Here is a 17,092-nt window from a genome sequence, read left to right on the forward strand (position 1 = left end):
TTCAAATCATTGTCATCCTTACTTACAGCTTTGAAATAATTTCCCATGCTGATTGATTCAAATTAATGACCCAATGCAACTGATTCAATTAGTAGGGTTGTTTGTGAATGTACTCATACTCTGTTTGTTAAAACATAAAAAAACAAAAAAAAATCTCGAAATTACATTATATTTGAATTAAAAGAAACAATGGAAACAAACTTCAAACAATAGGAAGCAAAAGAATATTATGCAGTTGTCCTCCTTGTTCAAGCAATTAATTAAGAGCCGACTTCATTTTAAGAGTTTCAGATTCAAATTCAAGAGCTACCTCCAGTTGTAGAATTTCCTTCCATTGTATAGTTCAAATCGTATATACCGATACATATACATGCAATTGGAAGGGAAGAAAACAAGCAACCTGGGGAAATGGAAATTTTTGTTCGGAAAGGAGACACCCATCTAGAGCATTCAACAACATGCAAAAGCATGGTTCCATGTTGCTGGGCCATTTGAAGCTCGTCCCTTTAACTGTTCTCCATTTTCTAATTTCTGTAGTATTTTATTATAGTCACTCCCCCACTTGTACCTCTTTAAAATACAAAAGTTTAAGCCTGCAAAAAGACCCATGATTTTCTGTAGTTTAAACCTCTTTAAAATTTATTGCAAGTAAAAAATTTTATACAACATTGGAGCATCATCATTAACGTCAGTAATCTTTTAAGAAAGAGCATCCTTCCCCCGCAACTTGCAGATGTCTCTCTCTCAATCAGCATGATCTCCATCTCTGTCATTTTTATCTGTTTTGGCATTCTCTGACCAACCCTTTCTTCCCATCCTCTTTACCTCTGCCAATATCATCTGCTTTCCTTCTCCCATTTCCCTCTCTTTCCACCATGAAAAGAAACCAAGAAGTCAGTGATTAATCTCCCATTTTCTCTTGTAACACTTCATTTCATGCTTTCGAATTAATATTCTTTCATTATTCCATAGCTCTTGTCATTTGAAGGTGTACTGATATAGTGTTAAAACTCTTGTCTATGGGTGCTTCCAGGTTATGTGGCCCAGATTAGTAGCCAACAAGATCCTTAGAAAGAGATTAGGAAGCTACAAGTTTGTCGCAGATTTTCCAAACAACAAAGAAACCCTGTTGGAAATTCCAAGCCTAGATCAACCATCCTTAAGTCCCAACACCATATTCAGTCATCATAAGGATACACAGAACTACAGGTAAGCAACAGCTAGTAACTTATATACTTAAATCATTTGTATCATTATAAGTAAGTTATATGCTCATCCTTCCAAGTCCATTTTCTTTCTCATTTTTCTTCCTAAGGATTTTTGTTTGTACTTGGAATGTTGGAGGGGTTGCGCCACATGAAGATTTGGATATGGAGGTTTTGCTAGATACAGGCAATACCTCCTGTGACATCTACGTTCTTGGGTAATCACCAGCAGTTAAATTATCGTTACTAGAAGAAAACAATGAGTTGGAAGTTTTACAGTTTGATCAAGTCAATGATATCATTGTCGTTTTCCATTGTCCTTTCCTGGTTTCAAGAAATTGTGCCCCTGAGCACGTCCAACGTGTTAGGATCAGAAAATAGCAAGATTTCCATGAAATGGAATTCCCTGATTAGAGAAGCTCTGAACAAGAAAACAGGCTGCCGAGACAAAATCCAACATTCCAATGAAGATGGAAAGTCATCAATTGAAAACAGCATCCCGGTGCAAGACTTTCAGTGTATTATAAGTAAGCAAATGGTTGGGATACTAATCTCGGTATGGGTTCGAAGCTATCTTCGTCCTTATATCCAATATCCAAGTGTTTCATGTATAGGCTGTGGAATCCTGGGCTGCCTAGGAAATAAGGTGATCATCATCATCAATCAAAGCATCTATATTCCTTGAAGTGGAAAAATGTTTAAACCATTTTTCTTTTCATTTGTTATTTTTCCTTAATTCCCTCCTTTTAAAATCTTGTTTTGCAGGGTTCAGTATCAGTTAGATTTCGATTGCATGAAACAAGCTTCCGCTTTGTTTGCAGCCATCTAGCTTCTGGGGGTAGAGAAGGGGATGAGAAGCTTAGAAACTTCAATGTTTCCGAAATATTGTCCCGAACAAGTTTTCCTAGAGGCCCCTTCACTTGATTTCCCAGGAAAGATCCTAGACCATGAGTATGTAAAATTACTTGATTATTAATAATCTTTTTAACACATTCGAAAACAATTTCGTTACTGGTTCATGGAGTAACAATTTAATACTAATTATCTTCTTTAATCAAAGTTTCTTTTCACTATAAATCATTAAAACAAGACATGAAGATCCATTAAATTAAAATGCTTAAACATCATTATTTTGATTACTAGTTTTCGACTTTGAATTTCTCCTGTTCGATTTGAGGCCGACGAAGATATAAGTTTGTTTGTTAATTATTTTATTAGTGACCTTTTTTTTTTTAATATATAGGAAAGCTGAAGTCTAATTTGTGTTAATCGATAATGGAATCCAACATTGCAGAAATCCACCTCTTAAGGACAAACCATTTAGCCTAAGTTCTAGGTTTTTTATTAATGACTTTTGGTTTATGTATAAATTTAGCAATTAGTGTATTTGTTTTTTTTTCTATTTAATATTTAACACATTTAAAATACGAAAATTATCATATAACAATTTAAGTTGTTTGATAAACCAAATGCAAAACACATTCTTTTTTTATTTTACTAAATTTGTATATAATTTTTGCTAAAATTTTAAATCGTATTTTTTTTTTCATATAATTTTCATATCATATTTCAAATTAATACTTACCTAATGTAGTTGTTAAAGCAAGTTTTGATCTGGTTAGTTAACTAAATTAATGGTGTGATAAACCGACTGAAAAGGAAGATTTCTTTACTGGTATACCATCTTTTATTATCAAGTCCATTTATTTATGACGAAGTTGACTTCTTAACCAACAAGTTAAACAATTGCTTTTTAGACTATAAAGAGCAGATTAAAATAAATTTAATGCTGGGAATACCATGGTGATATCAGCTAACCAAACCTGGCTCCCTTGCAGTATGGTAATTTTGCTTGGAGATTTGAACTATAAAATTTCCCTACCAGAATCAAGTGTTCGACTCTTAGTGGAAGGAAGAGAATGGAATGCCTTGCTGGAAAATGATCAGGTAATAGATGCTGGACTCTCAGTTCCGGTTATCAATGATCAAATCTTGGCAATATTAAATAAAAAAAAATTCTTCTTCTTGTTAATTAAATTTTTATTCTAAACATTGGTGTAAAAATGTTTATGCAAATGAAGCTAAGGATGGAGCTGATGAATGGTCAATTTAAAGGTTGGCATGAAGGATCAATCACATTTGCTCCTACTTACAAATACTGTCCGAATTCTAACGTATACTATGGATGTTCTCAGCAAAGCAAAAAAGGCAAAAAGAAGCGTGCCCCAGCATGGTAATCAACATACTGAATTGACATATAACATTCTTAATTAGTAATTCAAAGAATTTCAGTCCTAAACAAATTTCTTTTTCTTTTACTTTGATTCAGGTGTGATAGAATAATCTGGTACGGGAAGGGATTAAAGCGACATGTATATAACAGAAGTGAAGAAAATTTCTCTGATCATAGACCTGTCAAGGCAATATTTACTGCTGGAGTTGTGGTTTTACATTCACTGAAACAATTTCAAAGCTTTTTATTATCAGACAGGTTTGACAGAATTACAAGCTAGTTAGATTTATCCTCAACAGATGATTATCTATTAAAGGAGGATCAAGCTTCCAAATTCAACAAGATATAAATTAAAATACTCTTCTTGTATAATTGTTTGATGTATGTGAAAGGATATGATAGAATTTATTAATTCTGTGGTAGTTGCACTTAAATCTGCTGATGAGTGTACGGTGATTTTTGGTGTATTTATTCTCCAATTAATTTTTTGTTCTAGCTCAGAGAAGAAGTCCAAATCATCTTTTCTATTCTTTATTCATCAGATTATAAAAAATAAAAAATAAAAATTAGGGTTTTGTTTTGGTCTAACAACTAGAGTCCAAAATCTGATTGCTCCTTTTTGCTTCCAACCAGGGTGTTGAATGCTAACCTTCATGCACTTTATGTTAACCATCAATTAATTTAATCAAAATTTCCTAATGATTAGAGTAGCTTAAGAACCAAATTGATTGGCAGATCGCAAGCTTATTATCTAGAAAAAAAAAAAAAAGAGGTAACATAAACTAGATGACTAATAATTGAGTAGTTTGGATGGAGGCATGGGTGAGCAGTTGGATTTTTATGGAATAGTGGGAGAGTATAAATCCAACTAAACTAATTGTGTTTGCTAATTGGACAATGTCTTTCTTAATTCATAGTTTTATAGTAATAAATAAGATTTTAAAATTGGCAAGTGGTGCAACAATGTTGAGCATGTATACAGAGGCGAATCCAGGGACAGGCAGGGCCATCCTCCCCCCCTAAATGTGATGATCCTTAATATGAAGCTTGTCCTTCCTTCCCAACTTGATTCACCGATTCAGCTCCTTTCATGCGTTTGCTGGCTTCGCCTTGCTTGTATGTATGTCATGGTACAAAAATAATGAAGAATGAATGATAAAATACGGATCAAAAGTTTTTTCTTTTAAACTCATCATGTCAGCTTCATATTTTGATGAAATAGCTCCTTTATTGGTTAACTGGGTTTCTAGCTCTACATTTCTTCTTTTCTGCCAAATGTTATGGTTTTTGAAGCCTTAGGTGAAAAACAAAGAAAGGGAAGGGCTTGTAGCCATCTCTGGTTCATGCTTTGGCCATTACTGTATTGAAATCAGTCATCACTCATCAACCTTGGCTAAGAATTGGTTGAAAGATCAACTTTTGGGTGTTTAAATTTCAAATCTTAGAAGAGCGAGTCGTTTTCATGAGATGGGTAAGCTTCGCCTTTTCTTGTGTAGCTCAATATTGGCTTGATATACATCCCAAAAAATATCCGTTGGCACTCTGACATGGATTAGTTTTTTGGTACATAATTTGACATAGACTATGCTTCTTCTTTTGTTCTGGTACTTGAGGATTGTATGATTCTTTGAGCAGACAGATACAATGTAATATCTGATTTTCCCCAGGTCATTGTTCAAGCTGAAATACCGTTTTTCAAAAGCAGAATTCTAGAAAATGCATTTACAAATGGAATTTGATCTTCCAAGAAGTCATAATTGTTCCTCATTAAGAAAAACTTTGGATTTAAATAATGAACAGATCACATGTATCTGGGCCACATTCTAGGATTTTCTTTTTCCTACATCAAGAAGAATTTCTCATCCTTCCAAATACATTTGAAACTAAACATTACAGGATTGAAAAGGATGGAAAAATTTGTGTAATATTGTTTTTTCTTTTTCATATATACCATTTCAAGAGTCATCGGATTCCTGAAGCATTTGGAAAATGGTAAGATTCTGAGTTGGGAGTGGAGGGAGAGGTGGCATTCTGACAAGAGGCTTCATTATGTGGTTGTCATGGGTAAGAGTATGATGCCTTTTACGCACTGCTCTTACTGGTGGCTCTGTTGCCACCGCACTTCCTTTCTTCAACATTTCAGGTTGTTCTGATCTCTTCCGCGAGCTCTCTGCTGCAACCCTTTCTTCATGGCCTCTTCCATCCTTCAAAAACATTATATACATTTTACATTTCAGAAAAATTGTTGTCTTCCTAAAGAAATATGTTTGGAACCATCCTGGAATTGACTCTTTGATTAAGCTAAGCAAAAATTTAACAATGAATTCTTTTTCTCGGTAAATTGAAAAAAAAATTGAGAAGTCAGATTGTCAAAGCATGTTGTAAGAACAGGAAAGAGTAAAAAAAGTTGGCATAATTCAAACGTCTTCTGGCAAATGAATTATTCCAATCAAAGAAATGCTAGCTATAGCACATGCATCAAAATTCTGCTGCAAAAATAAGAACATTGTAACGTGCATTGATGGAAGAAGCTGGTATTGGGCATTTTACTGGCCGATCTTCATCCTGTGGCTCCATGGGATGTTCAACAGGCCAGAACTCGATGTCAAACTCGATTGCATGATGCTGTAAGTCCAAGTCCATACCACCCTTGTGTCTGGACTCCCAGCTAGTCTCATCTATTAGTGGAACTTCACCTTCATTTCTTTCCTGAAAAGAAATATTAATTGAACCATGTAAGCACAATGCATCAATTTCCCAATATAAGAAATCCTGATGGAGAGGGAAAGATGGAGAGATAGAGAGAGATGAAAGGACTTACAATAGCATCCCCACATGAAAATTCCGCAGAGACATATGCTCTTAAGCTCATGCCAGGCGCAGAGAAAATCTTACTTTGTATCTTTGAAAGAGAGAGAGATAGAGAGACGAAAAAAAAAAAAAGAAAAAGGGATCATGAAAAGGAGGAGAAGCAGGAAGGGAAAGAAAGAGAAAAAGAGAGGAGGCGCTGTGGCCTGTGGGATCACCTGTAGAGTGAAAGACGAATAAAGATTCCCCACCATGACTTTGCTTGGTCTCTGTCTTCTTTTTTTTTCTTGGAAGGAGCTTTTTTACTCATGCTTTCTTGCTTTTAAGAAGCAGCAGCTGTAGTTTGGTTGAAAATCTTACAATTTCCCACTTTTCTGCTTTTCTTCTTGGGTTACGTACAAGTTGGAAAATGCAGATGAGACATGCATGAGCTGTGTTAGGGGAAAGCAACAGATAGGAGAAACAAACCCATACAAAGCCGGAAAGAAACGCAATTTGTAGATTGTTATTCACACTGTATGCAATTTTAAACAAACCCAACAACGAAACCAAACCTGACCTGTTTTTAATAAAAGAAAATGACATATAAAGCCCCAGGAGGAGCCCAGATTCTCTTCAAACCAGGTTTATGTATCTTTTTTAAGGAAAAAGAATCTATTACTCTGAACTTCATAGCTGCATCAACATTCTTGAAATTTAAAAACAACTACTAATTACTATATAATTGAGTTAACAAAATAAAAATTATATATTTATTTATAAAAAAGTAATGTAATAGATTAATGCAAACAAATAAAACATTAACGTCGAATTAAATTAAAATAATCTAATAGATCAATGTAAATAAATAAAACAAACAACATATTAAATTAAAATAATTTAACAGATTAATTAAACTAATAAAAAAATAAAGTCCACATTAATCTAAAATAAAAATTCATGTAATTAAAAAGTAATATCATCTAAAGATTTAATAAAAATTTGATGTGACTATCATTATATAGTCTTTTTTGTTTTTCCTCTCTTTTCTCCTTTTTCTCTGTCATTTCCACTCCTCTCTGCAATTTTTCCGTATAGAGTGCTATCCTACGCTCTAATACCAAGGTAATTTCTACCAGGGAACCGCTTGAAATTCAATAATTTTGGGTTTTTTTTTTCTCCAAGAACCTCTCATTAAAGGAATGATCCATCATAACGTTACATTATTGGACAGTTTTGTGTTTTCTCTTCCAGAAAGTTGCCAATTGATATTGAATAGTTTTTAGATTTTTTCGTCCAAAAATTCTCTCCTGTCATTCAAGAAATCATCCATTGTTACTAGGCTTTATTTTCTGGTTTTTATTCTAGAATGCTATCGGTTGAAAATGAAATTTTTTGTGTTTTCTGCAAGAACTCTCATAGCATACGTTAACAAGGAAACAACACTCTCCTCTCATTCAAGGAATCATCCATCTCTCCAAGACTAATTTAAGTACAGGTATTCATGGTACTTTTAATTTTTTTATAATCTCTTTCTTGAATTACACGATAGAACAGTTTTAGTTCAAATGATTCACTTACTTCTGAATTTCAGAATTCCAACAATGTTAGAATTCAATCCTTGAAACTCGTAAATTCCAATTGCTTTTAAACTTTGACATCCTCTATATAGACAAATGATTTCAGAATCGTCAATCGAATTTTTAAATTCTAGTGCTCCAGACGAATATTTATTAGTGATGCAAATTTGTCCATTAGATTGTATACTGTAAAGCCTAAAATTTTTTTTGCCATTTGTTGCCAAAACAGAAGCGCGTAAAGAGCAGCTCAACATAACAAAATGATAACCATGAATAAGGCAAACATGTACCAACGGTCCAAACGTGTAAACGAACTTAAATATACTATAATGTTCTCAAACTATATACCAACAAATGGCAGAGATACAAACAATCACAACCAAATCACTGCCACTAATTCAGTTAGCTGGTAATGTGGCTGCTTATTTTCACACGTCCAAATATTGACTGTTGGTTTTCAATTTGTTGAATCAAAATTTTGTAGTAACAAACCAATACAAGTTGCAACTACCGCAAAGATGAAATAGAGAGAAAAAGGCTTCATCAACCTCAATCCGCAGCTTTTTCCGGGCGATAATTTAACACGAAAAAGAACATGGCACTATGGAAGAGGGCCACCGGTGCTATCAAAGACAAGAACAGCATAGTCATGGCCAATTTTTCCAAAAAATGTTCCTTTAGGAATCCTGATCTTGAGGCTGCCATCATCAAGGCCACAAGTCATTATGAATATGACATTGATAAAAGGAATGCTCAAATAGTTTTTTCGTGGATTCGGACGTCCCCCATTAGCCTACGCCCTCTTGTTTGGGCTCTGTCTAAAAGGATGGAGAAGACAAGGAGTTGGGTGGTTGCCATTAAGGGGTTGATGCTTATGCATGGCGTATTTCATTGCAAGGTCCCAGCCGTTCAAAAGATGGGTCGTATGCCATTTGATCTGTCAAGTTTCAGCGACAATCATTTCAGGTCAACCAAAACATGGGGTTTCAATGTTTTTATTCGCGAATACTTTGCATTTCTAGATCAAAGAGCTGTCGTTTCGTTTGATCAAGACAATAGAAAAACCAAGGAACGTCCATTGATGACGCAGCAGCTTCTGAAGCTGCAGCAATGGCAATCTTTGTTTGATATTTTGCTTCAAGTTAGGCCTCGAGCTGATAATATGAAGGTTCGTTTAATTCTCGAAGCCATGGATTGCATCATCATTGAGATATTCGATGTTTATAGTAGAATATGCACTGAGATTGCAAAGGTTTTGTTGAATATATATTCAGTTGGTAAACTTGAAGCAGAAATGGCCCTTAAGATTCTTCAGAAGGCAACGACACAGGGTGAAGAACTTTCTCTATTTTTTGAATTTTGCAAGGAATATGGTGTTTTAAACGCCAATGAATCCCCCAAAGTGACTGAGATTCCGGAGGAAGGTGTTCAAGAACTTGAGAGAATAATCAATGAGGTTTCAGACCGGACATACAAGGACGAGGATTTCAAGGAAAAGAACCAAATGGAAATAGTTGTAAGAGAAGAAAACAATGCAATTGTTGAACAGAGAGAAAAAAGTGGAGCTTTGAAGACAATGATAACAGACAAATGGGAGGTTTTTGAAGAAAATAATGGTTCCTGTAATGAAAAGAACACTGTTCCTGAAGAAGCTGCTGCTAGAGATCAACCTCTTGTACCCACTGATCATGTGCCAGTGTATAATAATCATTATGAAATTCCAGATTTAATTAGTTTCTAGCAGTTGGAACAACTATAATGTGGTGTCTACTTTTGCTCTCAAGTACCTTCAACCAATTCCTGACAACTCCTTTTCGATTACATATATAAAAACAAACAAAAAAAAAAAAAAAGTCACAAGATCTTAGTTTATGAATCTACAGCCATTTTTCTGTCCTCTTCCTCTATTTTTCAATTGCATCATGATATGAACTTTTCTATGTATGGTAATGAAGGGATATCCATCTTTATGTATATATTTATTTGTCTGTTTTTAATTAATTAAGTTGTATAAATGCATATCATGAGAGTAATGGTTGATTTTGGACGTAAGAAAACAGGAGTGAACATAGATTCATGCAATTATTTTAAAATGTAATATTCAATGAATTTGAAATTTAAATTCTAACATCGATAATCCCTTTTTTTTTTTTTTGAGATTGTATCTTCGTTTGTATTAAAAAAACCTTTAAAATTATTATTTAAAATTAAATAAAAAATATTTGTGTGCTATACATATGATAACAAATAATAATAATTAAATGAACAGTATAAATCTATTTGTAATCCTTTTAAATTTTATCGTGGTCTCATAAGATAATAATTTTTTTAAAGTTACAATAAATTCATAATATGTAGGAAGAGCACTGTTCGTTCCTCTTTTTTATAAAGAAAAGGAATGTCCATTTAGAGTAGCAATAACCCAAATTGAACTTTAGCAAAAGTTCTCTTAAAAATTTGTATTAAGATAATGTTAAATTCATTTCTAGTGGCACCATTATTGCCATGATGAGAGGAGAGAATGATAAAAAATCTCATAATTGACCATGGTTTAATGAGAATTATGGAGTGAGGATCACTTCAAATTGACTCCAAAAATTTCAAGCATCAAGTATCAATTTTCCACAATCCACACACTTTTGACCTCAGCCTGGTCTTACCTCGTCGATGGCGATTGGTTAGTGAGACAAGAAATATCTAGTGAAGGCAACGCGTCTTCTTGACCCAAACTGAAAGTTCCCAGCTAGAAACTTTTGTGTTCTATAAACTTCAAGAAATTCCTTAAAACTTGGGCAATCGCTACCCAGTAGAGGATTTGAGAATGAAAAAATTGTCAGCCCTGTTTTATTTTCTTATCTTTCTATTCATTAATGAAACCTTGGCAAGAAAAAATCCACGAATATGTTCATCTTCGTGCGGAGATCTACCCAATATCAGCTACCCTTTCCGTCTAAAGGAAGATCCTGCTGCCTGCGGTGATCCTGATTTCGAATTATCTTGCGAGAACAATAAAACCATCATGAATTTCCATGGAGGATTATACTACGTCAAGAGAATTTCCTACGACGACCACACAGTTCATGTTGCTGATGTTAACCTGGCCAATGGAAGGTGCAGTCTTCCATACAGATCATTGTCAATGAAGGAAGTGCAGTTGGATGCTCGGTATCCAGGGCTGGTTAATTTCAATTACTCGTATGCTTTAAATTATGTTCGGTGTTTCAACAATATCAGTGATCTAGGTTATAGTAGAGTACCTTGTTTGAGTGGAAATATATCCCATGTTTATGTCAATATAACTGGGTACAGTTCTTTATCCTCGTATGATATTCCAAAGTCATGCAAGGTCATTGCAACTGCCCCTGTATTCTATGAAGAAACTGTGCAGCAGTACCCTCCTTATGAGACAGTGTTGAAGATGCAGGAGTCAGGGTTTCAGATGACATGGTCGGTTGAGTGCAGAGATTGCAGGGCAATGGATCGTGGCTGCGTCTATAAATCTAGAGATACAACTTTTCTCTTTAAATGTGAAGAGGAATATGGTTCGTATAACCGTATTGTTGAAAATTTACTCTGATGCTTATCGTTTGAATCCTCATATTGCTTATTTATGCAGATTATTATGCTGATTTTCGATTGATTTACACCGTTTTTGCTGCAGTGTGGCTGACTGGTATATTTCTATTTCCTCGTTGAAATTTCAGCTTTTTCTCTTTGCTTCTTCATTTTCTTGAACTATAACTCTGATAACATATATGTTTTTGCTTTGTAGCAATAATTGGTTTTGTGAGATTCATTCTCCTTCCACTGGTTGTATTTGCTTTCATTCTCCACAAGTACTTCTCCACGAGAAAGAAGATCGATGTCAGGGAAGAATCTTCACAGACTCAGCAGCCATGGACTCCAGAAAGGTACAATTATCCTGATATACTTGCCATGTCAAACAACTTCAAAGACAAAATAGGGCAAGGTTGCTTTGGGACGGTTTATAAGGGGCAACTTCCTGGTGGTTGCTCAATTGCTGCTAAAATGCTAGGGAGCTTCAAAGTCAAAGAAGAAATTTTCATCAATGAAGTTTCTAGAATTAGTAGGATTCACCATCCCAATGTGGTACCAATTCTAGGATTCTTTTCTGAGAGATCTAAACATGCTCTTGTCTACCAATATATGCCTAATGGATCTCTTTATGGAAACTCCCATTCGTTTAGTTGGGAGAAACTTCATGAAATTGCTTTAGGAACAGCGCAAGGTCTTGAGTTCCTACATGGAGGGTCTGATGGATGCAGCGTTATTCATCTAGACATTAAACCTCAAAATATACTGTTAGATGAGAATTTCATCCCCAAAATTTCAGATTTCTGCCTCGCAAAATTGTTCCCAAAGAAGCATGATTTCATGTCATTGTATGCCACGAGTGAAACAATCGGATACATGGCACCAGAATTGATTTCAAGGAATTTTGGAGATGTGTCTTGCAAATCAGATGTTTATAGTTTCGGAATGGTACTGCTAGAATTGGCAAGTGGAAGAAGGAATGTCGATGTAGATGCAATCAATTCAAGCAAAGTGCATTTCCCTTCTTGGGTCTATGAACTGAATGAGAGGGGAGATTTGGAGCTTGAGAATATAACAAAAAGTGATGCCATCATAGCCAGAAAGTTGTTCATAATTGGGTTATGGTGCACTCAAACTCAGGCATCAGATCGCCCCTCCATGACCAGAGTCGTGCAAATGTTACAAGGGAACATTGATGATCTGGAAATGCCTCCCAAGCCAGTCTCCTTTTCCCTTAATATCTGTGTGACAGAGCCTGAGTCGGATTCTCCAAAAGAGATGCTAATACCTAAGTCAATGGAGAGAAGCACATAGTAATATCAAACATTTTTCTAGGGTAATTGCCCATCACATCTGCTTGCACATTCCTTTTCATGCTCTGATATTCAAAAGAAAATTCAACAGTGTGAGCTAGTTTTCTATTTGTATAAGTTCACCATTTTAAGCTTTCACCTGCACTATATATGTATATGTTATTCACAACCTTAAATAATGAAATTCAGTATCAGCAAACGACTGTTAGGAAGATTCTGCTAACATTTTAATCTTATTAACTTGCCTAAAACGCACGCAGCCACATATACCCTGCCTGCATGCAGGCACATACAATGATATAGCAACCTATACCGCGAAACCTATAAAATAAATGGATGATTCAAATATCAGGCAAGAAAAAACTTGCCCTCATCTATACAAATAATTAAAAACAATAATACTAAAGACAACGATAAGAAGTAACTAGCCTTCAAAGTATTTGAACCAGAGTCTGTAGTACAACCTACCATCAACTATAAAAGCCAAACTTTAGCAGGGATGGGAGGAAAGAAGCAAACAGATAAAATATGAAATCTTTCCTTTACAGTGCTAACCATATGCTAATGGATTTTATAATAAATAAAACAACACTGAACAAAAGAACAAACAAAATCTATCCTTAACACAGCACTCATATGACAACAAACCACCTTGATCAGCAAATTGCACACATTACTAAGCAAAACCCATACAACAATAACTAAAAGAATAGCAATGTGTCATATAGATCTTTAGGACAATGTTAGTTTACACAAAGTTTGGAGACATTTTACACAAATCTATACAAAGCTATTAAAAAATAATAAGATAATTTGGAAACAAAGTTTACACAAATCGTAGCGAACAGAATGGTCCAATAAAATATGTTAAACATTGTAAAGAACAGCTTACAAGTTTTAACTTTCAGTTGCTTAAGAAAGGAGAAGATTAGTTCTTGATCTCAGCCAACATTTTCTTAGGTATTGCAACAGTATGCCTCTCTTTCCCAAGGAGCGTTTGGAAGAGTTGCAAAAGAGAAGTTTGATCGATCTAATCCATGGTATAGCTATTTTATAGCTATTTGGTACTCTAGTATAACTTAATGAATGCAAAACTAGAAAGTAATTATTATAAAATCTACGCAATAAAGATTAGCGAACATGAATCAGCATAGATGTAATCAACTTCTAAGTTTTAACAAACTTTCATCTTTGACATAACATGAGTATCATCAAAATGCAGCACTTGCATCGATTTATGTTCAGTAAAAGGGGACAAGACTATGAATTTTAGACCTCAGACTTTGTTCTCTAAGGAAATTATTAAACCCAATCCCCACCCCCACCATATTCTCCAAAAAAAAAATGAAAGGATTTAATAAAAACAGATTCATTTATGCAATTAGAAAAAGAAAACAGAAGATATGATCATATTTACTACTTAATAATCATCCAGAAGTTTAAAATAACAAATTGAATAAATAAAATGTCATTGATGTCAGTTAAAAGATAGCCAGGAAAGCAGCATTCAGCTGCCAGTCTTTAATAACACTTGTCAAGTGGATGAAAGGAGATTATCCAACAGGATCCAACAAATAAAAACTCATCCACAACTTAAGATCGGTAACTAGAATAAACAGATGTTCTTAACGCACAAGCATAAATGAAAAACTAAAAAGATAGAAAGACCACGGCGTTCAAATTTTAAAACATTATCATGACTGTGAAAATTCATGAACTACAAGGCATCAAAGATCCCCACAGAAGGCCACAGAAATATATACAGGTGAAGCAGACCTTAAGTGATGGAGTCCCGCTATGGCACTATCATTACCACCAAATTAAATCTACCTGATAGTGACAAACTTGTTGGTACCATGTCTAGCCCAATGAGTCCTCAAATCAATTGGGTTACTGAAGTTATAATTTTCAGCTGCAAGTTTTTCCAGGACCTTCTTGAATGCACCCTGACTCATTTTCCGCCCAGCTATCCTCGCACCACGCCTTTTGGTGCTCATTGGCAAAGGATACATGGATACATTTGTGGTGCAACAAGCAGACTGCCAACCACCACAGCCCCATCGATAACATTGCTGAGGGGCTCCCGTGCATGAGCAAACTGGAATTGGAATGCCAGAAATATCCATGTCATACCCATTTATTTTAATGTCCATACTCTTCTTTGCTGGCTTCACACGTTGAACGGTAGAATTTGTATTATCCTTTGGCTTCCTAGGCTTTTTGGCCTTTGGCGTCTTTGTGGCAGCCCCACCCTGCCTTTTCTTCTGTTGAACAACTTCCTTATTAGGTGGTGGCTCTTCAACCCTACCCACCAGCCTCTCATCTCTTGATGAAGAATCAGGTGGTGGCTGCAAGATTGGCAATGAATGAGGTGCCGAAGCTTCCGGAAGAATGCCATAATTAGGGGCGGTGCCTGGTAACATGTTGAAAAACTTTTCTCTCTGGCTAATCCAACTATCCCTAACATAATTCATGGGAATAGGTGCCTCTGAAACAACACAGTCCCGTGGGTGAAATGCAGCATTGGGAGTAACCATGAGATTGGGATCACGCCCAGGAATAAAAGACTTTGTGTCCCGCTCAGCTATGCTAGACATGAGCTGCAGACCAAGATGTCCTTTAAAGGACGGCTCATAGTAACCCCAATTTCGCATATTCAATGCATCGTCATCCATGAAGCTACATATAGTCAACAACACAATAGAATGATTAAACTTTTACCATGATTCAAATCATTCCATCAATGTCATTCAAATCCTGCTTAACATTCCTTGAATGAGCCACAAATACCATGAAAATGGAAATAAAACCGAAAACAGAAACAATCAAACAAAACTAAGGCTTCAAATAAAAATATAACGCATTTACATGAAGGAAGAGCAAAGCGGGATCCAGTTACATAGAAAGCCAAATAAAAGATCAGACAAAACAACATTCAAAATTCAAAGATGCCTAATTATCTATTTGATTCCCGAGAACACAAAGGGAAATAAAATATGTTATATTTCCAACTCTAAACGAAAAACCCACCGCCAATGAGCCAAATTTCAAAAGGCAGACTTCACATTTTCGCAGATCCAAGTTTTGGAAACCAAAGATCTCAATCCACAGTAAATAAAAAAATATATAACAGAAATGGAAAAATCTAAGATTCCAAAGCAGCAAAAATGGAAATCTAAAGATACCCAACAGAAAAATGGAAACTTTCAGATTCAAACTAAGTTCTAATTCCCAACATTTTCCCAAGATCCAAACTTTGCATGCATCAAAACCCATCATCAGATCTGCTAAATATAGCTAAAAAAACCCAAAAACACAAAAGCTTTGAATAAAAAGTTGGGGCTTTTATTTCTGTTTTGGGGCTCTCAAATTGAAAACTTAATAAAATCCTAGATCTCCTTCACAATTACACCCCCAAAGCTCAAACAAACAAATAAATACACAAATATATATATATATATATATATATACACACACAAAAGGTTCAATAGTACAACAAAGGAAAAAGGACCCATATATTCAAAATTGCAAGAAAGAGAAAGCAAAGAGAGAGAAAGAAGGAGAAAAAAAAAAAAGAGAAATGGAAGTGAGAGGAGAGAGAAATCTTACTTGTGGTGCAAACGGTTCTTTAGGGTTTTGCCCTTTCTGGACAGAGAAAGAGAGAGGAGAGAGAAACCTGAGAGAAAAGACGGAGGAGAGAGAAAGAGGGAAAAAAAACCTATGAAAGAGAAAGAGAGAGGAGAGAGAGAAAAAAAAAAAGCCCCAAAAAAATAAAGAGAGAGAGAATGAGAAAGACCTAAATATGTGTATCTATCAATGGGGAGTTTAGACATCGGACTTCCACTTTTCTTAAAAAATTATTATATAAAAAACTTAATAAAAATTAATAAAAAAATCCAAGAAAAAATATTATATTTTTATAATATACCAATTCTTATATAAAATATAAAATATAAAATATTAAGTATTATAATTCATTTAAACACTTAAATATAAATATATTTTTTATTTTTATCAAATATTTTTATATTATATTTAAAATTATTAAATTTGTTTACATGCAAAATTTTATTGGATGGAGTAGGATGACAACAAAAAGATTTCTTCTTATCCTTTTCCTTTTCTTTTTTTATTCTTTTCTATTCTTTTTTTTATTCTATTCTTTGTGCTTTAATTTCTACATTAAAAAAAAAAGTCTTAACTACTTTACTTCTTTTTGGCCCAAAAATTTTTTTGTTGTCTCTTTTTCTTTATTTATTTATTTTTGTTTTTCGTCCTTTATATATGTGGACAAGTATGTGATTTTATGTCAATGAACAACACTAGTCAATGTGACATTTCTTTTCATATGGTTTCTTTTTTCTTTTGCCAAATATTCAACTATGCTTGGTTGAGAAAGGATCAATTTTTTTTCTAAGT

At 34.5% G+C, this 17,092-nt stretch overlaps 3 protein-coding genes and 2 pseudogenes across 5 annotated transcripts; 3 read left to right on the forward strand and 2 right to left on the reverse strand.

Moving 5' to 3' along the window:
- Nucleotides 1–875: 875 nt before the first annotated feature.
- On the forward strand, nt 876–3,718 carry LOC111281491 (type IV inositol polyphosphate 5-phosphatase 9-like; annotated as a pseudogene).
- Nucleotides 3,719–5,179: 1,461 nt separating this feature from the next.
- Nucleotides 5,180–6,638, reverse strand: LOC149518681 (uncharacterized). Of its 2 annotated transcripts, none has more exons than XM_089761463.1 (3): nt 6,260–6,638; nt 5,989–6,147; nt 5,180–5,642 (listed from the first exon to the last, which is right to left on the reverse strand). In XM_089761463.1, exons 1-3 carry the CDS (start codon nt 6,308–6,310, stop codon nt 5,394–5,396), a joined length of 459 nt encoding a protein of 152 aa, XP_089617589.1. In that variant the 5' UTR covers nt 6,311–6,638; the 3' UTR covers nt 5,180–5,393. The 2 variants fall into 2 exon arrangements, with proteins under 2 accessions (XP_089617589.1, XP_089617588.1); XM_089761462.1 differs by having other exon boundaries at nt 5,956–6,147; nt 6,260–6,630.
- A 1,410-nt stretch (nt 6,639–8,048) lies between these two features.
- On the forward strand, nt 8,049–9,783 carry LOC111282996 (putative clathrin assembly protein At1g25240 pseudogene; annotated as a pseudogene).
- Nucleotides 9,784–10,536: 753 nt separating this feature from the next.
- LOC111281902 (rust resistance kinase Lr10-like) lies at nt 10,537–12,885 on the forward strand. The gene is made up of 3 exons (XM_022869696.2): nt 10,537–11,347; nt 11,422–11,478; nt 11,578–12,885. Exons 1-3 carry the CDS (start codon nt 10,627–10,629, stop codon nt 12,672–12,674), a joined length of 1,875 nt encoding a protein of 624 aa, XP_022725431.1. The 5' UTR covers nt 10,537–10,626; the 3' UTR covers nt 12,675–12,885.
- Nucleotides 12,886–14,125: 1,240 nt separating this feature from the next.
- On the reverse strand, nt 14,126–16,504 carry LOC111281903 (protein BASIC PENTACYSTEINE2-like). 2 transcript variants are annotated; one of them, XM_022869698.2, is made up of 2 exons: nt 16,283–16,504; nt 14,126–15,430 (listed from the first exon to the last, which is right to left on the reverse strand). In XM_022869698.2, the coding sequence occupies exon 2, from the start codon at nt 15,346–15,348 to the stop codon at nt 14,500–14,502; it is 849 nt and encodes a 282-aa protein (XP_022725433.2). In that variant the 5' UTR covers nt 15,349–15,430; nt 16,283–16,504; the 3' UTR covers nt 14,126–14,499. The 2 variants fall into 2 exon arrangements, with proteins under 2 accessions (XP_022725433.2, XP_022725436.1); XM_022869701.2 differs by having other exon boundaries at nt 14,126–15,352; nt 16,283–16,448.
- Nucleotides 16,505–17,092: the final 588 nt, after the last annotated feature.

This window comes from Durio zibethinus, chromosome 5 (genome assembly GCF_047325235.1).
Source record: "Durio zibethinus cultivar Kanyao isolate XHJ-2024 chromosome 5, ASM4732523v1, whole genome shotgun sequence".
In the NCBI taxonomy this organism is placed as follows: Eukaryota; Viridiplantae; Streptophyta; class Magnoliopsida; order Malvales; family Malvaceae; genus Durio; species Durio zibethinus.